Genomic DNA, 20205 nt, shown 5'->3' on the forward strand with positions numbered 1-20205 from the left:
ATACAAGAATGGTTTTTGGCATTCCACTTTAATTGACAGCATCCCAAACAGTGGGGGTGGTAAGAGAGGAGACATCTCTGATAGTTTCAGATGTTTCCAGATAGGTTCTGGAATATCTTGGGATATCTTGGATAGAGAAGGTGAGATGGTTAAAAATGTTTTCATTTCAAAGTTTCTACTCAATTCTGATATTTTCATTAGAAATGTCTGAAAGTACTTTATTGTATTAATCATTATGTCCCAGTGTATATTCAGTTTTGTAGCATAAGCTATACCTCAGCTACAAGCTTTGCCTTTTGTCTTTTGGAATATCATACTCTGACATTTTCTATCTTTTATAGTAGTTGCTGTGAATGGAGAGGGGGGGCAGAAGCATTTATTAAGTATCTCCTATGTGCCAGGCACTAGGTTAAGCACTGTGCAAATATTGTCTCATCTGATTCTCATAGTAGCCCTGGGAAGGATGTGCTATTATGATCCCCATTTTACAGCTGAGGAAACTGAAGCAGGCAGTGACTCAGTGGTCTGTCCAGGGTCATATAACTAGTAAATGTCTGAGGCCAGATTTTTAATTCAAGTCCTCTTGATTCCAGGCCTGGCACTCTTTTTGAATCTCCAGGGCTTAGTGTATAGTAGGTGCATAACATAGTACATATTTATTGACTAAATCTTTATGAAATGTCTATTTTATGCCAGGCACTATCCTTGGCAATAGGGATACCTTTGAATAATGAGATAGATACCAAAATAATGAGACGTCTGAACTTAAATTTTAATAAAGCAGAAGACAATATGAATTAAGGGAGGTATGACCAAGGAGAGATACTTTGGTCTGGGAAGAATGAGAGGTGAGGAAAGTATTAGGAGACAGACATTTTACTTTAAGCTATCCCTGAAGAATATACTGAGACCTCACATAGCAGAACAAAATGGAGGTGGTTATGTTAATTCCTAACAGACTACTTTTAGCTTTTAAGAATATTCTTTCAACAAAATGAACAAATTTTGTAGTTAAACACCACTAGAAAACAAGCCTCTTCCTTGCCTGGCCTCTAAGGGAAAAGAGGCATGTGATTGATTATAAGCACTCTAATTGGATAGAAGCTCCTTGAAGGCAGAAATCTTTGTGTCTTCTGAAATCTGGAGCAATGCTTTTAAAATAGGTATTGAAGTTCAAGCTGTGATTTTGTTATTCTAGACTCCTAGCTGAGAAAACTTGGCAACTTACAGCCTTAGAGTATGGCCTAGCAAAGGTGTCAAACAGAGCCCATGGGCTTTCAACGATATTAAAATGGAATTAAACATAAATAACATTAAATTTAAGTAACTAAGTTAATATGCCAAACAGTGAGCCTTATATATGAATTAGTAGTGTGTTTCTGTTTGAGTTTCACACTGCTGGTCTAAAAGTATAAGTGACTTGCCCAGAATCACACAGTCAGTAAGTGGTAGGACTTGAACTCTGGTCTTACTAGCTCCAAGATCAGCTCTCTACCCACTGCAACTAACACTCTAGGCTTACTGGCTTTCACATTATATACCTTCAACATAATATTAATGTCTACTGAATAAATGAATGAATGAATGCCTGGGGAAGGGGAAAGACCACAAAAAGTATTATCAAGTAGTGGTTTCACTTGGTAACTGATGACATTTCAGAATTTTGGTAGTTAATTGGTCAACACAGTACCACAAGGAACTGAGCTTGGAAAGTCCCTGCTGATGCTGACTTCAATTTAGGAAAAGGAACAAACACCAATTCACCCTGTTAGAAGGGTTCAGGGATAGGAACTGAACTTCCAAGAACCCACACTAGAGTGATTGTCCCTGCTTTCTGTTTCCACTTCCCATAAGAAACCAGCCATCGATTTCCCTGTGACACTAATATAAGTATCTGATAAATGGCTATTTTCCCTAAACTGGTAGACATAGGTCACTTGGTATAGTATAAAGAAAATTAAATATTGGAAGGATGATGTCTTGAATGGCAAATGAATTGAATTTAAGTGAAGCAGAGCTGTGCAAAGCCATCCCTTTACTTTCTCCTCCAGAGTCATCCAGGAAGAAGAGAAATGCTATTTCATCAAATATTCAGTCTGGTGTCTAGCCTTGGGCCAAAGGGAGTAACTCCATTCCTTAAGCTCCCAGCAATTATCCCCTACCTACCCCACACCCTTGATTGCTTCTGGTTATGAGAGAACTCCAATCTGAGGTAAAACTCTGACTCATTCTTCAATGCCTCACAATGTTCCCCATACTTTCTTTACCTCAATAATTCTGAACCTGAGCTGCTCAACCCCATGCTCAGTCTCCCACTGTCTGGTACCTTATTCCCACTCCCTTCAGCCGGGGATTCACTGGAGCACACTCTTATGAGATCATGTGATTCAATTGCTAAATTTTCAATGTAAGCATTTACCCCTTTGGAAATCAGAATTCTCTAAATCAGAGCCTGATTTGCTTTGTTGGTTGTCTAGACTTAAAGTGATGTAGAAAATGTTCATAATGCAATTTAAACTTAAAAGTATATTGTCCAGCATACCTCGTTCCAGTCTACTGAAATTCCCACTCTAAAGTGACCCAATGTGCTTTGCCTTCAGGTGAAATCTTTTTCTTCTCACTCCTTCCATCTTTTGGTTCTCACTGAAACCTGGCTCCTTCCTGGTAACACAGCCTGCATGACTTTCCTTTTCAGCACCAGCTGCACTTTACTCATCCTCTTTAACTCACCAGTTGAAACAGAAGAGTTAGAACACTCCATTTTCCATATAGCTACTTTCAGGTTCTCTCTCTACCACTATCCTCTCAACCTTTGACGATCACTCAATCCATATCTACAAGCTAATCAAAGTTCTGGTAGCTGTTGTTTACCAACCTCTAGAACATTCTCCTTCTCTACTCAGTGAGTTCAATGCTTGCCTCAGTCTTTCTCTCCTCAATATCTGCCTTTCTATGGGGGAGACTTCAATATACATACTGATATTCCCTCAAGAACCCTTACTCACAGTTATTCATTGTACTAATTTCACATAGCCTACTCCTCCACCCCCCTAGCCAAACACAGAGACGGTCCTGATCTTGCAAGTGATTATTCATTCCAACCCATCTTCTCCAGCAGAGTGCCTTCTCTCTCATCTCCATTCTCTTATGTGTCTTCAGCTCTGTGTCTACTCTCTGTATCCTTACGGTCTACAAACATGCTCATGTATCCTCTATCCTCAAAAAACTCTTGTATGATCTGCACATCAGTGTTTTACTATAATTGTGTACTTCTCCTCCCTTCTGGTGCTAAACTCATCGAGAAAACCATTTACATAGGAACTTTTACTTCCTTTCTTTTTATTTTCTTCCTAACCCTCTACAATATGGCTTTTGATCTCAACATTCAACCAAAACTGCCCTCTCCAAAGTTACCAATTGCCTCTTAATTTCCAAATCTAATGATCTTTTCTCAGTCTCTATCCTTCATGAACTTTCTGTAGTCTCTGACACTGTTAATCACTGTCTTCTTGATATTTTCTTCTCTCTGGATTTTCATGACAACACTCTCTCCTGTTCTCCTCCCACATGTCTGCCCATCCCTCCTCTCTTTTGCTGGTTCTTTACCTTTCCCTTGCACTGATTTATTTGGAGTAATCTATTTGAGGAATCCACCAAATCCAGAAAATTCAGGAGGATGTTCTCATTACAAATGAATTTGCTCAATGATTCTCATTATTAAGAAGGAAAACGACCATTTTTTCTGTGATCTCAAACACTCTGAAGAATTTTGGCACTAGAAAGCCAACATGTTTGGAAGTAATACAGAAGTACTTTCTGTTCTTCCCTCCCCCTCATCTTATCACACAACTTGTATATTTTGAAAAATGAATTTTTCTATTCTTGTAACAACTTGAAAAACTGTGTGGCTCCTTATATTTCTCAAGACAAGAGACTGTCATTTAAAATGTAATAAGTTTGTAGTGTACAAGGAGATCATATTAAAAAGTGGTTGCTGTTATTCTTTATTTAATATTTTAAGATTTTCATTTTACATATACAATCCCATTTTTTCTTCACAGCTCTTTGAAGAAGCTATTGCTATTATCCCTATTTTGCTCATAAGAAAACTGAGACTAATTATTTAATGAATAAATTATTATTAAATGGACCAGGTAGAAATGATTCAGAATCTAAAAATCCCATGCAAAAGCAGAGTTGGGGTGGAGAGTGGTTCCTTTACAAAGCTCCAATTCAGAAATAAAGTTGAAGAGATGAATAAATCAAAGAAAAAACTAAACAGTATCAAATATTACTACAAATTTAGAGATTCCTGAAAATGGAAAGTGACTGCAACAACCACAGGCAGTGACTCAAATGAGGGGAAAAAAGGGATTTTCCACAAGCACTACAACATTACTTAGAAGAAATAAAGAAAGACGTTGAGAATGAAAGAAAATCTGGGCAAGAAAGAATTGAAAGAAGAATAAGGAGCTAAGGGGAAAAAAGAGTAACCATATACATAACAGGACTCTCATAAAATTAGATTAGTTGGATCAGAAATGAATGATTTTGTAGCAGAAAAACATTAAAAAATAAAAAGAAATTCAATTTCATAGACAATCTTGTTCTTATGTCCCTCTATGTGCATGGAGATGCCTTTCTTTTGGTACTGAAGTTGGCATTTTAAACATTTTAACATCTAAAAACTATATTGGATCTGACTTATGAGTGCAGTCTTTAGAAACATGTGAAGTATGCTCTCAGGACAAAATCATGATGGGGAATTGAGTAACCTTGGATATTATGTAATTAATTCCAAATTAATAGCTAGACGGTGGTAAGGAAGCTTTAGGATTGGTTGTATCATTGAAAGTGGGGTGCATTCAAAACTCTCCAGTCACGCAGGGCCTGGATCTCTAGCTTTCTTTCCTCTCTTTCATGCCTTGCTAATACTGAAGGAGAAACAACAATGTTGGGGGAAAGTTCGGGGCCTTTTCTTACCAAGGAAGTTATGTGACCCATGGAAACTAATCTTAGTTCTTTGCCTTTGTGCTTTCTCATCTGGGTTTTAAGTGAAGGAGATTAAAGAAGCATATGACCTTATGAACTTTGAAAGGTCAAGAGATTAAGCTATTAGAGTCCTGGAGCCAGAGTCCATGCCAGGGTTTGCATGCCAAGGTTATGAGGAAAAAGGTTATGAGGAGACACCTTTGGGAATTAACCCAGAAGTAGCAGAAATGGAGATTCATCCATCCCTCAAAAATGTCACATTTAGAAGTGAACTTGGTGAGGTAAATATTATGTAAGTCTAAACCCACTCTTCCAAGGAACTGAGGAGTTATTAGGGAACATGCAACCTAAATACTTTGAGGGTGTTTGTGTGTGTGTACATGCATGTGTGTGTGTGTGTGTGTGTGTGCTGGAGAGTAATATGCTTACTTCTGTTCTATCCCTGTAATGAAAATGTCCCTTTGAAAAAGCAAATGAATGGTCATTGAAGAAAAAGAAAAAAGAACTGGGGTATTAATTATGCTAGGAAGAGAAAAATACTGAGGGACATGGTTGAAACTATATTATTTTAACAACATTGTTCAACTTCAAATTGAAGTTCCCCTTCAAATGCAACTAGTAGCCTACAATAGCTCTCAGGAATGTTATGAGCTAACCTTGAGTAGGGTTTGCATTGGTCAACAAATCCCATCATTATTAATATACACCAGCTCAACTTTCACCAGATTATTGAGTAATGTATTAAATAGTCACTGGACTGCATTAACTTGGAGTAAACATATTGTATCAGTCTTGAGTAAGTTGAATTTTATTGGAATTTTGTTTGCATTGATAAAAGTGATACGTAGGATATTTATATATATTTATGTGTATACCAGAAATGTCCAAAATATTGACCACTGTTTTGATTGCCCCAGCTTCTACACTAGAGGTCTATACTCTAAAATGGAACAGTTTGGAAAACTTTCTTCTACATTACTTCAAAACTCTGCTCAAGATCTCGTCTCAAATGAAGCTTTTTCTGATGCTCCCAGCTGCTGGTGCCCCCCTACCATTTACTGAAATTGTCCTGTATTTCTTTACTATATATTTGGATTTAATTGTTATGTGTATGTCATGGGTGGAAATCATGAGGCCCCCTAATGTGCTCTGAGTAGAGTACTCCCCATGGATACAGGAATGGAACTGAACTGGGTCCTCCTGGCCACTGAAAGGGACATATGTTCAATACTAAAGTACTTTACAAAGACATAAACATCTCTTTAGTGGTATCAGAGAGACAGGCTGTCTCGAAGAAAATTGACCACTGAGTAGGGAAGAACAGCCCACTCAGAAGAATGGAAAAGCAAGGATTGTATTGTCTGACATTCTCTCTTCCCATTAGGCAGGGACTGTTTGTAGGGACCGTTTTAAGTCTCTGTTTTCGACTTCCCATGGTGGTAAGAAGGCATGCTTTTCCTCTCCACACCTGTCCTATGACAACTGCTTTCACATGACAGAAAACACATAAGCTGCCTGGAGGCAAGGGGCTGAATGGGGACTGGACCTCCTGGCATTCTTTGCTTCTGTGTTTCTTTGTCTAAGCAGAGGTGGGGGGAGAGGTGGAGGCAAGAGGGTGGAGTAAAGGCAGGGACTTCCCTGAGCTCTCCTTGAAACCCCTCCCAATACCTTGAAATAAGTACTCTAAACAAATTCTAGAAAAGCAGAATCCACAAAAAGATAGAGCAAAACAATTTTCCAGCCCAACACAGCTTAGAAAGTCAGCAGGAAAGGTCTGTTCCACCCAGGTGGGAGAGATGCATAGTCCAGTACAGATGCCTGCCCAGCCTTGTTTCCAGAAAACCAGGAGCAGGCCTTGGGAGCGACTGAATCAGTGGCAGCAGTGGCTCAGACAGTGAGTCAGAAGGAGATTTACAGGGATCCCTTTGTTGAAACCAGGGAGAGGACTCTGTTGCATTGCCTATGCTTAGATCTGGGTCCCAGTCCTGGGTCTTAATCCTAGTGGGAAGAAGAGCACTAGTACAGAGGAGCTCACAACAGCAGGGGAGCAGGCATCCTCATAACAGTTCCAGGACGGAGAAGAATGCTCACAGTCACATGGTTACATGGTCCTGTATCATACCACCTCGGAAGAGCCAAAAACTTACAGGTCCCCAGAATTACCTCTGAAAACTGCTGCACAAAAAAACTTGAAGCTTGACCTGAATAAATGGGAAAATTATACATGCTGGGGAAAGTGTGGGAAAATTGGAACACTAATGCATTGTTGGTGAAGTTTTGTACTGATCCAACCATTCTGAACAACAATTTGGAACTATGCCCAAATGGCAATAAAAATGTGTATACCCTTTGACCCAGAAATACCACCTCTAGGGCTGTATTCAAAGAGATCATACAAATGAATAAAGGACCAACATGGAGAAAAATATTTACAGCAGCTCTTTTTGTGGTGGCAAAGAATTGGAAATTGAGGGGACGACCATCAATTGAGGAATGGTTGAAAAAGTTGTGGCATATGAATGTAATGGAATACTATTGTGCTATAAGAAATGATGAGCAAGCAGACTTCTGAAAAAACCTGGAAATACTTCTATGAACTGATGCTGATTTAGGGGAACAGGACCAGGAGAACATTGTACACAGTTATAGACACATTGTATGATGACTAACTTTGATAGACTTGGCTCTTCTTACCAATGCAAAGTTGTAAGACAACTCCAAAAGATTCATGATGGAAAATGCTATCCACATCCAAAACAGGAATTTTGGAGTCTGAATGCAGATTGAAGCATACTATTTACTTTCTATCTTTTTTGTTTTGTTTCTTCTTTCTTATGGTTCATTCTATTGGTTATAACTCCTCTTTACAACATGACTAATGTGAAAATATGTTTAATATGAATGTATATGTGGAGCTTATATCAGATTGCATGCCATCTTGGGGAAGAAGGGGAAGGAATTTAAAATTCAGAAGCTTGTGGAACTGAAAGGTGAAAACTAAAAATAAATTAATTAATTTAAAAAAAAACTTGCAACTTGGGAAGCAGAACCCTACTTTCACAAAGAGTTAAAAGTCAAGAAATAGACTGGAAAATGAGCAAACAATAGAAAAAAATCTAAATATAGAGACTTACTATGGTGACAAGGAAGATTAAAACACACTCAGAAGAAGATAACAAAGTCAAAATTCCTGACTGCAAAGCCACAAAGATAAATATGAATTAGTCTGAGGCCATGGAAGGACTCATAAAGGATTTTAAAAATCTAGTAAGAAGTGGGGAGAGAAATGAGAGTGATATAAGAAAGTCATGAAAAACACAGCAAGAGCTTGGTAAAATAGGCACAAAAATACTGAAGAAAATAAAACCTTGCAGAATAGAATAGGCCAAATTGTAGAAGAGGCACAAAATTCCAATAAAGAGAAGAATGTCTTGAAAAGCAGGATTGGGGGGCAGAGCCAAGATGATGGAGTAGAAGTATGGACCTGAGCTCTACCCCTAAAAATATGACTCTGAATAAATTCTAGTGCAGTAGAAGCCACAAAACGACAGAGTAAAAGATATTTCCAGCCCAAGACAGCCTGAATGCCTGATAGGAAAGGTCTATTGCACTGGCTGCAGGGCACAGACAAGACTAGAGAAGGTTTCAGGGCACCAAATCAGCGGTAGCGGCTGTGGTTTCCAAATTTCTCAACCCACAAATGCCAAATCTAGCTTCAAAGGTCAGTAAGAAAGCTCTTTCACGCTGGATGAGAGGGGGGCACAGTCTGGTCCCAGCCCTGGCCCTAAGGTGGTGGCAACCGTTGTGGCAGCAGCATCCACTTTTGGAACCCTCAGACTGAAGACCCCGGAATAAAACATTTCTCTTTAATATATCTATTGTGCACAAATATCATACTAACTAGAAAACATTATAAAGACCAGAGAGATTAGCTGTTTCAATTTCTTCTTTAGAAGTTCTGACCAACATGTCCTGGCCAATGCTTAGAACTTTGCCAAAAGTCTTGGCAGGCATGTACTGTCACCCCAGGACCTGTTGCCACTGGAGACAAGCTCCCAGTGTGGGACTTCTCACAACCAGCTTTTTCCAGTATCAGCAGGATGAGGTTGTAGGGCTGCCTTCAGGTACTATATCTTCTTGGTGACTGAAACGTTGACTGTTGCCAATAATTTATACTTTATTTTACGATCATAAAAAAGCAGCAAACCCATGACTTCAGTATGTCTAGAGCTGCTGTGCTCTTGTGTCAATCCTGAGTGAACCTTTGGAAGAGCCTCTGGAACATGTTCAACCTTTCCTGGAGAAATTGATCAGCCATGCTTGAGATGAGTAGTCAGACCCTGGCAGGGCTTGTCTAGTGACCTGGGACTTAGAGGAGTTGTTTAGCTGTGCAATTAGGAGTCTTTATGTTATAATCGTTTATTTTGTATGAAGGAAATCATTTCATGTCCTGCATCACATCATTATACATTGCATGCCATATTTCACCACATAACTGTTGCAGATTTTATGATAAATTTTAGGGTGTGACCATTATGTGAAGCTTTAAAATTGTGTCTATATTACTTAAAAATCATTTATTACTAAACTGCCTTTGGTGCAAGATTAGGATGCACAGTATGCTCATGAATATACATTAGAATTGATTACTTATGGCAACTTTGCCTGCTCCCCTGCTTCTCTTGGGCTTCAGCAAATTGAATGAAAACTGCAACACTCTAAACAAACCATGCAAGTAGGCTTTTAGAAATATACTGACAATTCATGTGGACTGAGAATCCTAGGCTCGTGGCTCTCAATGTGGGAGAGATAAATGCAAAGCCATATGCCACTGGTGAATACACTGCTGCTCTGCTTACCTTTTAAGTGACAAGAACAGAAATATACTATGTGATGAAAGGTTATAAACCAATTTTTGGACTAAAAAAATCAGAGTCTGATGACTATGTGGTGGAGACAATTATGTAGTGAAATATATTACTTTCTGCTCTTTTGGAGGGAGACCCTTGACTTATGTGAAACCTAAGATTGAAGTGATTTTACTTTGGGCTCCATAATAGAGCTTACAGGCAGGGCAGAGAAGAACCTGACTCCTTCTTTCAAGGCTACACTACTCCAGGATCATACCCAGTACCAGCCCAGATTGTATTTTATCATATCATTATATCATATCACAGCCCAGATTAGAGGGGCCCCTTTCTAGGAAAGGGCATCCGTAGGCTGCCTTAGCTCAGGTCTGTTGTTACTGCATCATGTTGTTTCCCTAGATAAATTAGAAATTTCTTCAGGACAGTGATTGCTTGATTTTTTTGTATCGTTTTATTTATGGCAACTAGCATAGCAGAAGGAACACAGCTAATATTTAATAAATACTTTTTTGATGAATTTGTGTTCTGGTTCTGTTAAAATCTACATACTTTCACAACAACTGAAAGAACTGGGGTCACAGAATGTCCAGGACCAGACAAAACATTTATCATTGTGACTTTCCTGAATGTCTTAAAATAATACACTATTTAACAATTTTGCTGAAATTGAAGGAATTAGAATAGACAATAAGGAAACAAAGCCATCACTCTTTCAGATGATATACTTAGAGAATCAAGTAAAAAACTACTTGAAATAATTAACTTCATCAAATTTGCAGGATAGAAAGTAAACCCATATAAATGATTGGTATTTCTACATATTACTAACAAATCACAGTAGAAAGATATGGAAAGAGCAATTTCACTTAAAATAAATGGAGAAAATATAAATTATTTGGGAGTCTGCCTGCCAATACAAATCCAGGAATTATAATAACAAAATTACAAAATATTTTTCACAAAAATAAACTGATCTCCAAATAATTGGTAAAATTGGAATTGCTCATGGGTAGGCTGAGCTAATATGATACAAATGACAGTTCTATCTAATTAATTTACTTATTCAGTCCTGTACAATTCAAACTATCAAATATTATTTATAGAACTAGAAAAAATAAGAAAATTCATCTTGAAGAACAAAAAGTCCAGAATATCAAGGGAATTAATGGAAAAAAATGCAAAAAGAGGTGGCCTAACTGTACCTGATCTAAAACTATTATAGAGAAGAAATCATCAAAACTATCTGGCACTGGATAAGAAATAGAGTAGCAGATTAGTTGAATAGGTTAAGTACATAAGACACAGTAGTCAATAACTATAGTAATTTATTGTTTGATAAACCTCAAGAGTTCAGCCTCTGGGATAAGAAGTCACCATTTGACAAAAACTGCTGGGGAAACTGCAAAATAGTATGGCAGAAACTAGGCACAGACCAACATCTTACACCACATACCAAGATAAGGTCAAAATGGGTGCATGATTTAGTCAAAGGGTGATACCATAAGCAAATTAGGAAAGCAAGGAATAGTTTGCCTGTCAGATCTAGGGAGAAGGCAAGAATTTGTGACCAAACAAGAGACAGAGAACATCATGAAATGAAAAATTGGATAGTTTTGACTACTTTAAAATAAAAAGGTTTTGATTTTATGAAATTAAAAAGCCAATACAACCAAAATGAGAAGGAAAGTAGAAAGCTGGGAAACAATTTTTACTGTCAGTGTATCTGATAAAAGTCTCATTCCTAAAATATATAGAGAATTGAATCAAATTTTTAAGAATACAGGTCATTCCCCCATTGATAAGTGGTCAAAGGATATGAAGACGCAGTTTTTAGATGATATTAAAGCTATCTATAGCCATGTGAAGAAGTGCTCTAAATCACTATGGATTAGAGAAATGCAACTCTGAGGTACCACCTCACACCCATCTGATTGTCTAACATGACACCAAGGAAAATGATAAATGTTGGAGAAGAAATATGGGAAAACTGGAACACTAATGCATTGTTGGTGGTGTTGTGAACTTATTCAACCATTCTGGAGAGCAATTTAGAATTAAGCTTTGAGGACTATAAAACTGTACATATCCTTTGATTCAGCAATACTATTACTAGGTCTATATCCCAAATGCATCATAAAAAATAGAAAAGGATTCACATATACAAAAATGTTTGTAGCAGCTTTTTGTGATGGCAAAGAATTGGAAATTGAAGGCATGTCCATCAAGTGGGGAATGGCTAAACAAACTGTGATATATGAATGAAATACTACTGTTATAAGAAATGACAAGCACGTGGATTTCAGAAAAACCTGAACTTACATGAAATGATGGTGAGTGAAATGAGCAGAACCAGGAGAACATTGTACACAATAATAGTCATACTGTGTGATGATCAACTTTGATAGATTTGGTTCTTCTCAGTACTACAAGATCTAAGACAATTCTAAGACTCATGATAGAAAATGCCATCCACGTCCAGAGGAAGAGATATGGAATCTGAATGCAGACCAAAGCACAGTATTTTCACTATTTTTGTTGTATTTTCTTTCTTGTGGTTTTTCCCTTGTGTTCTGATTCTTCTTTCACAATATGATTAATATGGAAATGTTTAATATAATTATACATGTATAACATATCAAATTGTATGCTGTCTTGGGAAGGAGGGAGGAGAGGGAAGAAGGGAGGGTGAAAAAAAACTTGGAACTCAAATCTTATAAAAATGAATGTTCAAAACGATCTATACATGTAACTGGAAAAAAATACTATTGCGGATAAAAAAGAAAAAAAAAACATTTATTTATATGAATTGATTACCATAACTGCCAATTAGGTATTAACTTTTCAAAGAGATAAAATTTGGGGCATGAGGGCCAGTCCTAGACAACATGCAAAACTTATTTGTCTTTAACTCTACCCATACTGTTCAGTCTCCTTTAGTAGGGGTATTACTATACTTAATTAAGGTTAATGTAAGATGGGTTAAAGTGAGAAATCTTGAGTAGTTTTTCATCACCTACTATAAATCAGTGAAATGGCTGACTCCAGACAGTCCAGGTCTCTAAAATATAGTCCCAATATCTTTGTAACTTCATCATATACCACTTCTCAAAACTCTGTATTCTAATCAAACTGGAAAACTTTTTAATCCCTCATTCTTGTCCTATCCACATGAAAGGCCATGTCAGTGTCTACACTGTTCTTCTTAGAGTGGATGTCACCTTCCCTTCTCTCTGCTCCCTATCACCCAACCCCAGTATATTGCCAAATTCATCTCTCTTCCTCCAAAAATCCACTTCAGATGCCTCCTCCTCCATGAAGTTAGCCCCCATCTCCCAGGTAAAATATCCCTTTCAGAAGGCAAAGGCTGTCATTTTAATATGAGAATCTCTTAAGATTTTCCTAAACTGAGCCTTAACAGTTGGTGCTTAAGGTTGACTGGATTTGAACTAATTCTATCAGTGGGGCAAAAGGCCCCAGCTGAGGGAAAGGAAGACTAAATAAACAAGGAAAAGACAGAACTTGCTCTAACTGGCCAGACAGAGGTGATTCACTGGTTTTACACATGAAATCCCATGTCCTAGGAGAACAGTGAATGAGACTGGAAGCATTCAGTTGCAAACAGACAAAAACAGGGATGTGAAAGAGAAAAATTTTAAACCAACTTGGGTTCACACAGTCCTCCCCATTTATGACATCTCTCCCAATTCCACAGAATAACAAGGTAAATGTGGACAGATATAGAAGGGGGGCTCTCTTACAAAATCCTTTCATTCAACTAGCAATTCTTAAGCACTGACTGTATACAAAGTACTATGCTAGGAACTATGGACCAAGGCAGGACCAGTTGCAGCTTGTGACACTTCAGGTAGGCCAAGTCTCAGTCCCAGGCTCCTTTTATCAGGTGCCTCTTCCTTCTCTGTGCACAGAGTAGGGCCTGTTCCTAGCCCCTCTTCCTTATTTTTTTTTAATATGACTCCTTCAGCCATCCCAGGACACAATGAATGGTACAAATGACACCTTATTTATTAAGAACAAATACAGAGAAAAATATACAGTAAATGCAGAAAGGATAGCAGTATAACTAAGAGGGAGTCGGTATGAGGACAGCAGAAGCAGATTTCCTTCTCCCTGAGGCCCTGTACCAAGAGACTATAGAAAACATCCAGACCAGAAGGTAGAAACTACAGGATCTTTTGGGAGAAGGGGGATGGCAAATAGCCCATAGGCACAGGAGAATGCTGGTTCCAGGACGATGACTGAACTGCTCTTCCCTCTTGGATGCCTGGGGTCTCTGGACAGGAGAGCAGGGAGGGGGGCACTCTCTTTGAAGGACAGAATCCTAAGGTTCATCTCAGCAGGCCTGCAGGAGGGAAGAGAGTGTTTACAGGCTACAGGATCTAGAAGCAGTATCTCTTCTCCAAGAAGGAAGGAAAGCCTGATGATGCCTTGGAGGTAAAGTCCCCATTAATCTTTTCTGTGCCCTTAAAAAGAGATTTACTCATTTTTCTTATTAAAATGTAAATTTTTCCCTCTTCCCCTGCACCCTGGATTCCTGAGGATTTCTCTGAAAATTCTTATCGCAAAGGGAAGGGATCCTGCCTAAAGCAGGATTTCTGTTGAATCATGAGACATTTGGAGAATAGTACTGGAAACTTCTTGGAGCAACAGGGTAAAATATCACAGATTCTATAACTCCCCCTCTCATCCTAAGGAACTGGGGATGCCCCAATTAGGGACCAACAGAGCCTAGTAAGAGAGAGAGAACCAAAGTCACATTCTTATAGTCTGTGAGCTCAGGGATGGAGAAGTATGAGTCTGGGTCACAAAGATAAAGGGATATTACCTGTAGGTTGAGGCCCGCTGTGTCCTAAGGAGGCAAAGGAAGAATGAGAAAGAGAAAAATATGAGGTCAGAAACAGTGAAGTTCTAAAAGGAGGAAGTTTTCTACCCTAAAGTCAGGATGCTCACCTACCACTCCAACATGAGGGATCCTAAACTTTAACCCCATTGTGTCTCAGAAATTCTCATCATAAGCAAAAGGAAGGAACAGTTCAGGGCTGCAAAAAGCCTGAGGAATCTCCTCTTTGTCAGGCCCAGCACTTGGCTCTCTCAGTCACCAAATCCTCCTACTTCAGCTTGGTTCTGGTTGGGGAAATGTTGATAGCAATATCTCCCACCCCTTGGCTTTGCTTCTGACCTCCTGGGAGAAGTTCCCTTTTTGGGGAAAGGGGCAGGAATTTGTTCTAGAGTCTGAGCCCCTGTTCCAGTGGTAATGGATGTCCTCTCATGGCCTGAGTTCTATGGAGCCAAATCCTCTCACTACATGCTCCTCACCTTTCTTGTTCTTCAGGTGGATGATCGATCCTACACTGAGGAAGATCAGCCCCAGGACAAAGCCTCCAATTCCACTCAGCAGTTTGCTCTGGGCAGATTCAGACTGTGCCCCTGCAGAGAACATGCCTTGGATCATCACTTATCAGTCCTCTCCATCCCATCCTCAGCCAGTGACCTCAGAGCCCAGCCTGGTTTGGGGGACACTAAGAAGTGGAGAGGTAAGCAGGGGCAGAAGTCTGAATTCCTGCTCCAACACCATTTGAAGGAAAAAACACCAAGGGTGTTTGGGAATGAGGTATTAAGAACGATTGCTTTTTTGAGGACATTTCCCATTCCTTGATTTCTAGAGATATATGTGAATTCCCAGAGGTAAAAATGATCTATCTCCTAGGGTAAGGGATAGTCAAGGGAATTTTGGATCCCCAGGAGAGGACTGTCTAAGATTCTGCAAGTTCCTCCTGTTGAGGAATACATGGTTCTACAAAGCACCAGGGTTCTGTGGATGCTAGCTCAGTGCTGCAGTCAGGAAGCCATGCTGGGAGAGGGAGTAGGATGCATACGATCCAAGGCATAGAAAGGGAGTCTGTGGGAACATTCACTGAAGGACCTCCAGAGCTATGGTTCTTCCTGTCCTGGGGTTAGAGGGAGGGGACAGGCTGGGGACAGGGTAAGGGAGTTGGCTCTCACTCCATTCCACACTGATGGGGCTCTGGAGGCTGGCATGCTCCACACTGCAGGTGTAGACATCTCTGCTCTGGGGAGTCATTTCCAACATGACCAGGGTCTGGTAGGTCCAGTCTCCATGTTGTATCACACCCGTGGACACGATCCCAGCTGTCTCCTCCTGCCCATTCTTGAACCAGGTGACCTTGATCTTGCTTGGATAGAAGCCAGTGACAGAGCAGACCAGCAGGTGCTGCAGGGCGTCTGTCTTGGAGGGGGAGATGGTCACTCTGGGCTGGACTGACGGACAGAGAGACAAAGTGTCAGGAGAGAGAGATACTCCTACCTTGTGATGAGGGTCCCTGTGGCTGTCTGGCCCTGAAGGCCTCTCCCAGAGGTGTCCAGCACAGGCTCGGGTGCTCTCCCTTGTCCAGGGTGGGGGGGTGAGGTCCTCCAGGCTCCCATCGTCCCCATCGGGCCTGTCCGGTCCTCTCAGGGTCCCCTCGGCCCTGGCTTTGGTCCAGCCCCTTCGGGCGGTCCTGTCCGGGGTGGGGCAGAGGGAGGGAGGCTGGGGGGCAGATGGTCATGGGGTGAGGCCTCCTCGGGGTCAGGTCGGGACAAACGTTCAGTTCCGGGATCAGGGGGACCGCCCTCCGCGGGTCCGGAAGTCAGGGGGTGAGGGTCGGGGTCACTCACCTCTTCTGTCCAACGTGAAGGGCTTGTGTACCCTGTAGTTGTGTCTGCACACCGTGTCCACGTAGCCTCGGTATTCCTCCAGGATCTCCTCCTGACCGTTCCAGTACTCAGCATCGGGCCGCCCCAGCTCCGTCACGGCCACGAACTGCCCCACGTCGCTGTCGAAGCGGACATCCTCCTCGCCATTGTAGATGTCTCTAAACACAAGCCGCACCCGCTCCGTGCCGTTGGTGAAGTAACACTCACCCTTGTACTGAAACACGAAATCCTCTGCGGACGGACCCGGAGCAGCGTCAGCCGGGGACAGACTGACCGACCGCCGCCCCAGTGACCAGGCCGGGACCGCCCCCTGCGGTGCCTGAGGGATCACCTGCATGGCCTCGGTCACTGAGCCCTTTGCTCCCAGCTCCCCCTCCCTCTAAGAACCCGGGGAGAGGTCGGGGTTCGGCCTATCCTGGGACAGCGAGGCCCCGCCCCTCCCCCTCTCTGTGGCAGTAATTTGGGGGCGGTCCTTGAGTCTGGAGGCTCAGAGAGACCGCTATCTCGCTACAAACATGATCCCGGAAACATGTAACAGCTTGTGGCTTCCTACTTCCGGCCCCACCCAACACACCCACACACACACCCTTTACATATACGCACCATACTCATGTACACACAATACACATTCACACAACCCTCACATACACATACACATACACAGGCACACACATTCACATAGACACACAGTCACTCATACATACAATCATCTCATGTAGAGAAGGTGGCAAAGGGAAGTGAGGGGGGCCACACAAAGTTGTATGTTAGAGGCACAGGCTGAGCTCCTTTCCCCTCCTGGGAAATCCCCATCAAGATCCTCCTCCTGCTGCTCCCTCTCCTGGACAGAGCTGCCCCTCCCAGGTCATCAACACCTCAGTCCCTTCCAAGACCTTCCTCCTGCCTGCACCAAGCCCCCTGGGACCTTGTGATATGAGCAACTTGACCTGTTTCCCAGAACAACTGCACAAGCCAGCAAATGTCCTTCACACTGACACAACTGCCCTACTCCAACGGTTTCTGAAAATTTTTCTACTTATCAACCCAAGTTCAGGCTCACCTAGTCCATTTCCCTACTTTTACACAGGATGGAACTGAGGGACAGCCTGTTGAGATGACTGACCCAAGGACACTAGGCTAGGAATTATCACAGCTGGGGGTGTAGCACAAGTCCTCTGACTACAGACTCATTTATCTTTTCCCTAAAACCACTTTGCTGAATAACTTCCAGTCAATATCCCACATTGGTAGAAAAATCAATGAAAGGTTTGAAAAAGAAAACTAAGTGAAGTTCAAGAAATATCATGATCAATGAGACATGAGTGAAATCTAAGGCCAGTGCTCAAGAGAAGGCACTTTCAACCCAGAGTGATATCATTAAGTCCCTACTATGTGCAAAACATATTTAAGCTGTGGAAATACAAAAATACCCCACAGAACCTGTTCATTTCATCACAGTCTAAAATGGAGAGAAAGACATCTAGATAAAACTAATACAAAAAAAAGGAGGCAGGCAAATAAGAGGAATGGCAAACTGGTAACAGAAATTTGAGGAGAATCACTCCACTTGTTTAAAAGTTGGGATTTTGGGGGTGGAGAGGGCTGGCCCTAAATATTTGGAAGGAGGATCCAAGACTGGCTGGAAACCAGGAATCTTGAAGAAATTCCCTAGTCCCAACATGCTGTATATTCTAGGGCCCTGTACAGGTCCGTTCCTCCCTCCCTGAACCTCTGCTTCTTTTCAAAGTCCTCACATCTCTCTTAGATTGGAGCCATGTCACTGCTCTGTGAACAGACAGAACAATTCAGGTAAGGAACTAGGACACACATAGACAGGGAGAGAAGTGGGCAAGGGGATCTTCACACTCGTCTTTGGCTTCCTTTCACCTGGTAGTCCCTGGATACTCCAGCTACAAGGACAATGAGTATAGAGTGACTCCCCATTAGATGTATTCCAAAGACAATTATATGAGGGAATCTGAGCAAAGAGAGAACACTATAACCTGGTGAGATCAAGGAAGTTTTCATGGAGCATGAGGCATTTGAACTGTTCTTTGAAGGGAGTCAAGACTGAAGGCAGAGATGAGGAGAGAGTACATTCTAAGGATGAGGAGCAGCTTATACAAACACTTAGAGCAGAGAGATGAGGGTTAAATTCTGGGAAAAGCTGATTGATTAATTCAAGTGGAATGGGAAGTGTTCAAAGGAGAGTAAAATGAACTGGAAAGTTGGGTTGGGCTTTAAATGTCAGGTTGAGGAATCAGGCATTGATCCTAGAGGCAAAGGGAAGACACAGAAGGTTTGTAAGAAGTGTAGGAATATTGTTTGACATTGGTGTGAATGATTGATTTAAGAGAGAAATCAGCAGAACAGGGCTGACCTGAGCATTGAGAAAGTCACAGATGATGTAGTGCAAGTGAGACATGAATGTTCTCAAGGCAACCTCCTCAGTCCTTAAACAGTCCCCTCAGTCCCAATATCTTGTTCCTGACCACAAAGACATGTATTAATGCCAGACTGGCCTAAGGCTGTCCTGGGTGTCTTTGTAACTCTGACATGGCTCTCTGCTCCACCATCTACTCCAAATGATCAGCTTGTTTTTCTGCAGAAGGAGCCCTCTCCAACCTCACCAGTGGCCTCTATTCCACAATAGGAGTAAATTTCCTCCCTCTTCTTGGGAGATCAAGGACTCCCCACCCTGTGTGGATGACTCAGGGAGCACCATTACTTCACTTACCTGGGATGTCCCGGGCCCAAGACGCAGATAAACTCAACAGCATTGATGTCATTAACAGACCAATCTTCCAGCAGCCAGCAGAGATCCAAACATCAGCCATGTCAGAGATGAGCAGGAAATCAAGGGAATGAGCAAGCAGGATGGATGGTCTCTAAGCCAATCAATAGTACTTAGTACCTCACTTGTTGGAGAAAAAGACTAACCTGGTTTCTTTAAGTCCTCTAACTTTGAAAAGTGACTAAAAGAGCAACCAATAAGCTTTCAAAGCTGCTCTGTGTCATCTGTCTCCAGGCAGAAAGTTATTGTAAAGGACCTGCTAGAACACTTTCCTTGGCAGGAGAAACAAGTGGCCTAGATCTAAGCCCTAACAGCCTCCTAAATGTACTTCCTCATTGCTGTCTTGCTTTGCTCATATCTTCAGTTCCCTTTTATCTTTAAAATGTGTCCCATTAGAACTTGAATTCTCTGAGAGCAGAAATGTATCTCCAGCCCTTAACACAATGCTTGACACATATTAAGAGGTTGCTAAGTTCCTTATTCATGCTTTCAGTAACATACAGATTTATAATAATAATGTTTTACATGCACTAAATGCTTTTATATTACAAAGTGCTTTGCTTATAGTAACATATCTAAAATTCAGTGATACTAGGAGAATTTTAGCACAAATATTCCATATATAGCACGCAAGATAGTTCAGAATTCTGCCATCATAGCTTTTCTTGAACACTCAACTGGGATTTCCCTTCTGGACTATCCATCCATATGACTTTAATCTGTCACCCTAGTTTCCTGAGACACTGGTCTAGACACACATGCTTTTATTCTCTGTTTTTACCTGATAGAGGCTCCATTAGTTTATATTCATCAGATACAGAG

At 41.1% G+C, this 20205-nt stretch overlaps 1 protein-coding gene across 5 annotated transcripts in view; it reads right to left on the reverse strand.

Annotated features, from left to right (window-relative positions):
- The window catches only part of LOC140525897 (DLA class II histocompatibility antigen, DR-1 beta chain-like), an 84536-nt gene extending 64860 nt beyond the window's left edge, over positions 1 to 19676 (reverse strand). Inside the window, exons 1-6 of one of the 5 annotated variants that reach the window (XM_072641668.1) lie at positions 19327 to 19674; positions 16554 to 16823; positions 15882 to 16157; positions 15195 to 15305; positions 14704 to 14727; positions 13861 to 14220 (exon numbers count right to left, since the gene is read on the reverse strand). In XM_072641668.1, coding sequence (XP_072497769.1) covers positions 14207 to 14220; positions 14704 to 14727; positions 15195 to 15305; positions 15882 to 16157; positions 16554 to 16823; positions 19327 to 19426 — 795 coding nt within the window. In that variant the 5' untranslated portion in view covers positions 19427 to 19674 and the 3' untranslated portion in view covers positions 13861 to 14206. Of the gene's footprint in view, positions 1 to 13860; positions 14221 to 14703; positions 14728 to 15194; positions 15306 to 15881; positions 16158 to 16553; positions 17703 to 19326 lie in introns of those variants that run through there. The other 4 variants (XM_072641667.1, XM_072641664.1, XM_072641665.1 and 1 more) reach the window with 4 other exon arrangements.
- Between the last annotated feature and the right edge of the window lie 529 nt (positions 19677 to 20205).

Source organism: Notamacropus eugenii, chromosome 2, assembly GCF_028372415.1.
Source record: "Notamacropus eugenii isolate mMacEug1 chromosome 2, mMacEug1.pri_v2, whole genome shotgun sequence".
NCBI lineage: Eukaryota > Metazoa > Chordata > Mammalia > Diprotodontia > Macropodidae > Notamacropus > Notamacropus eugenii.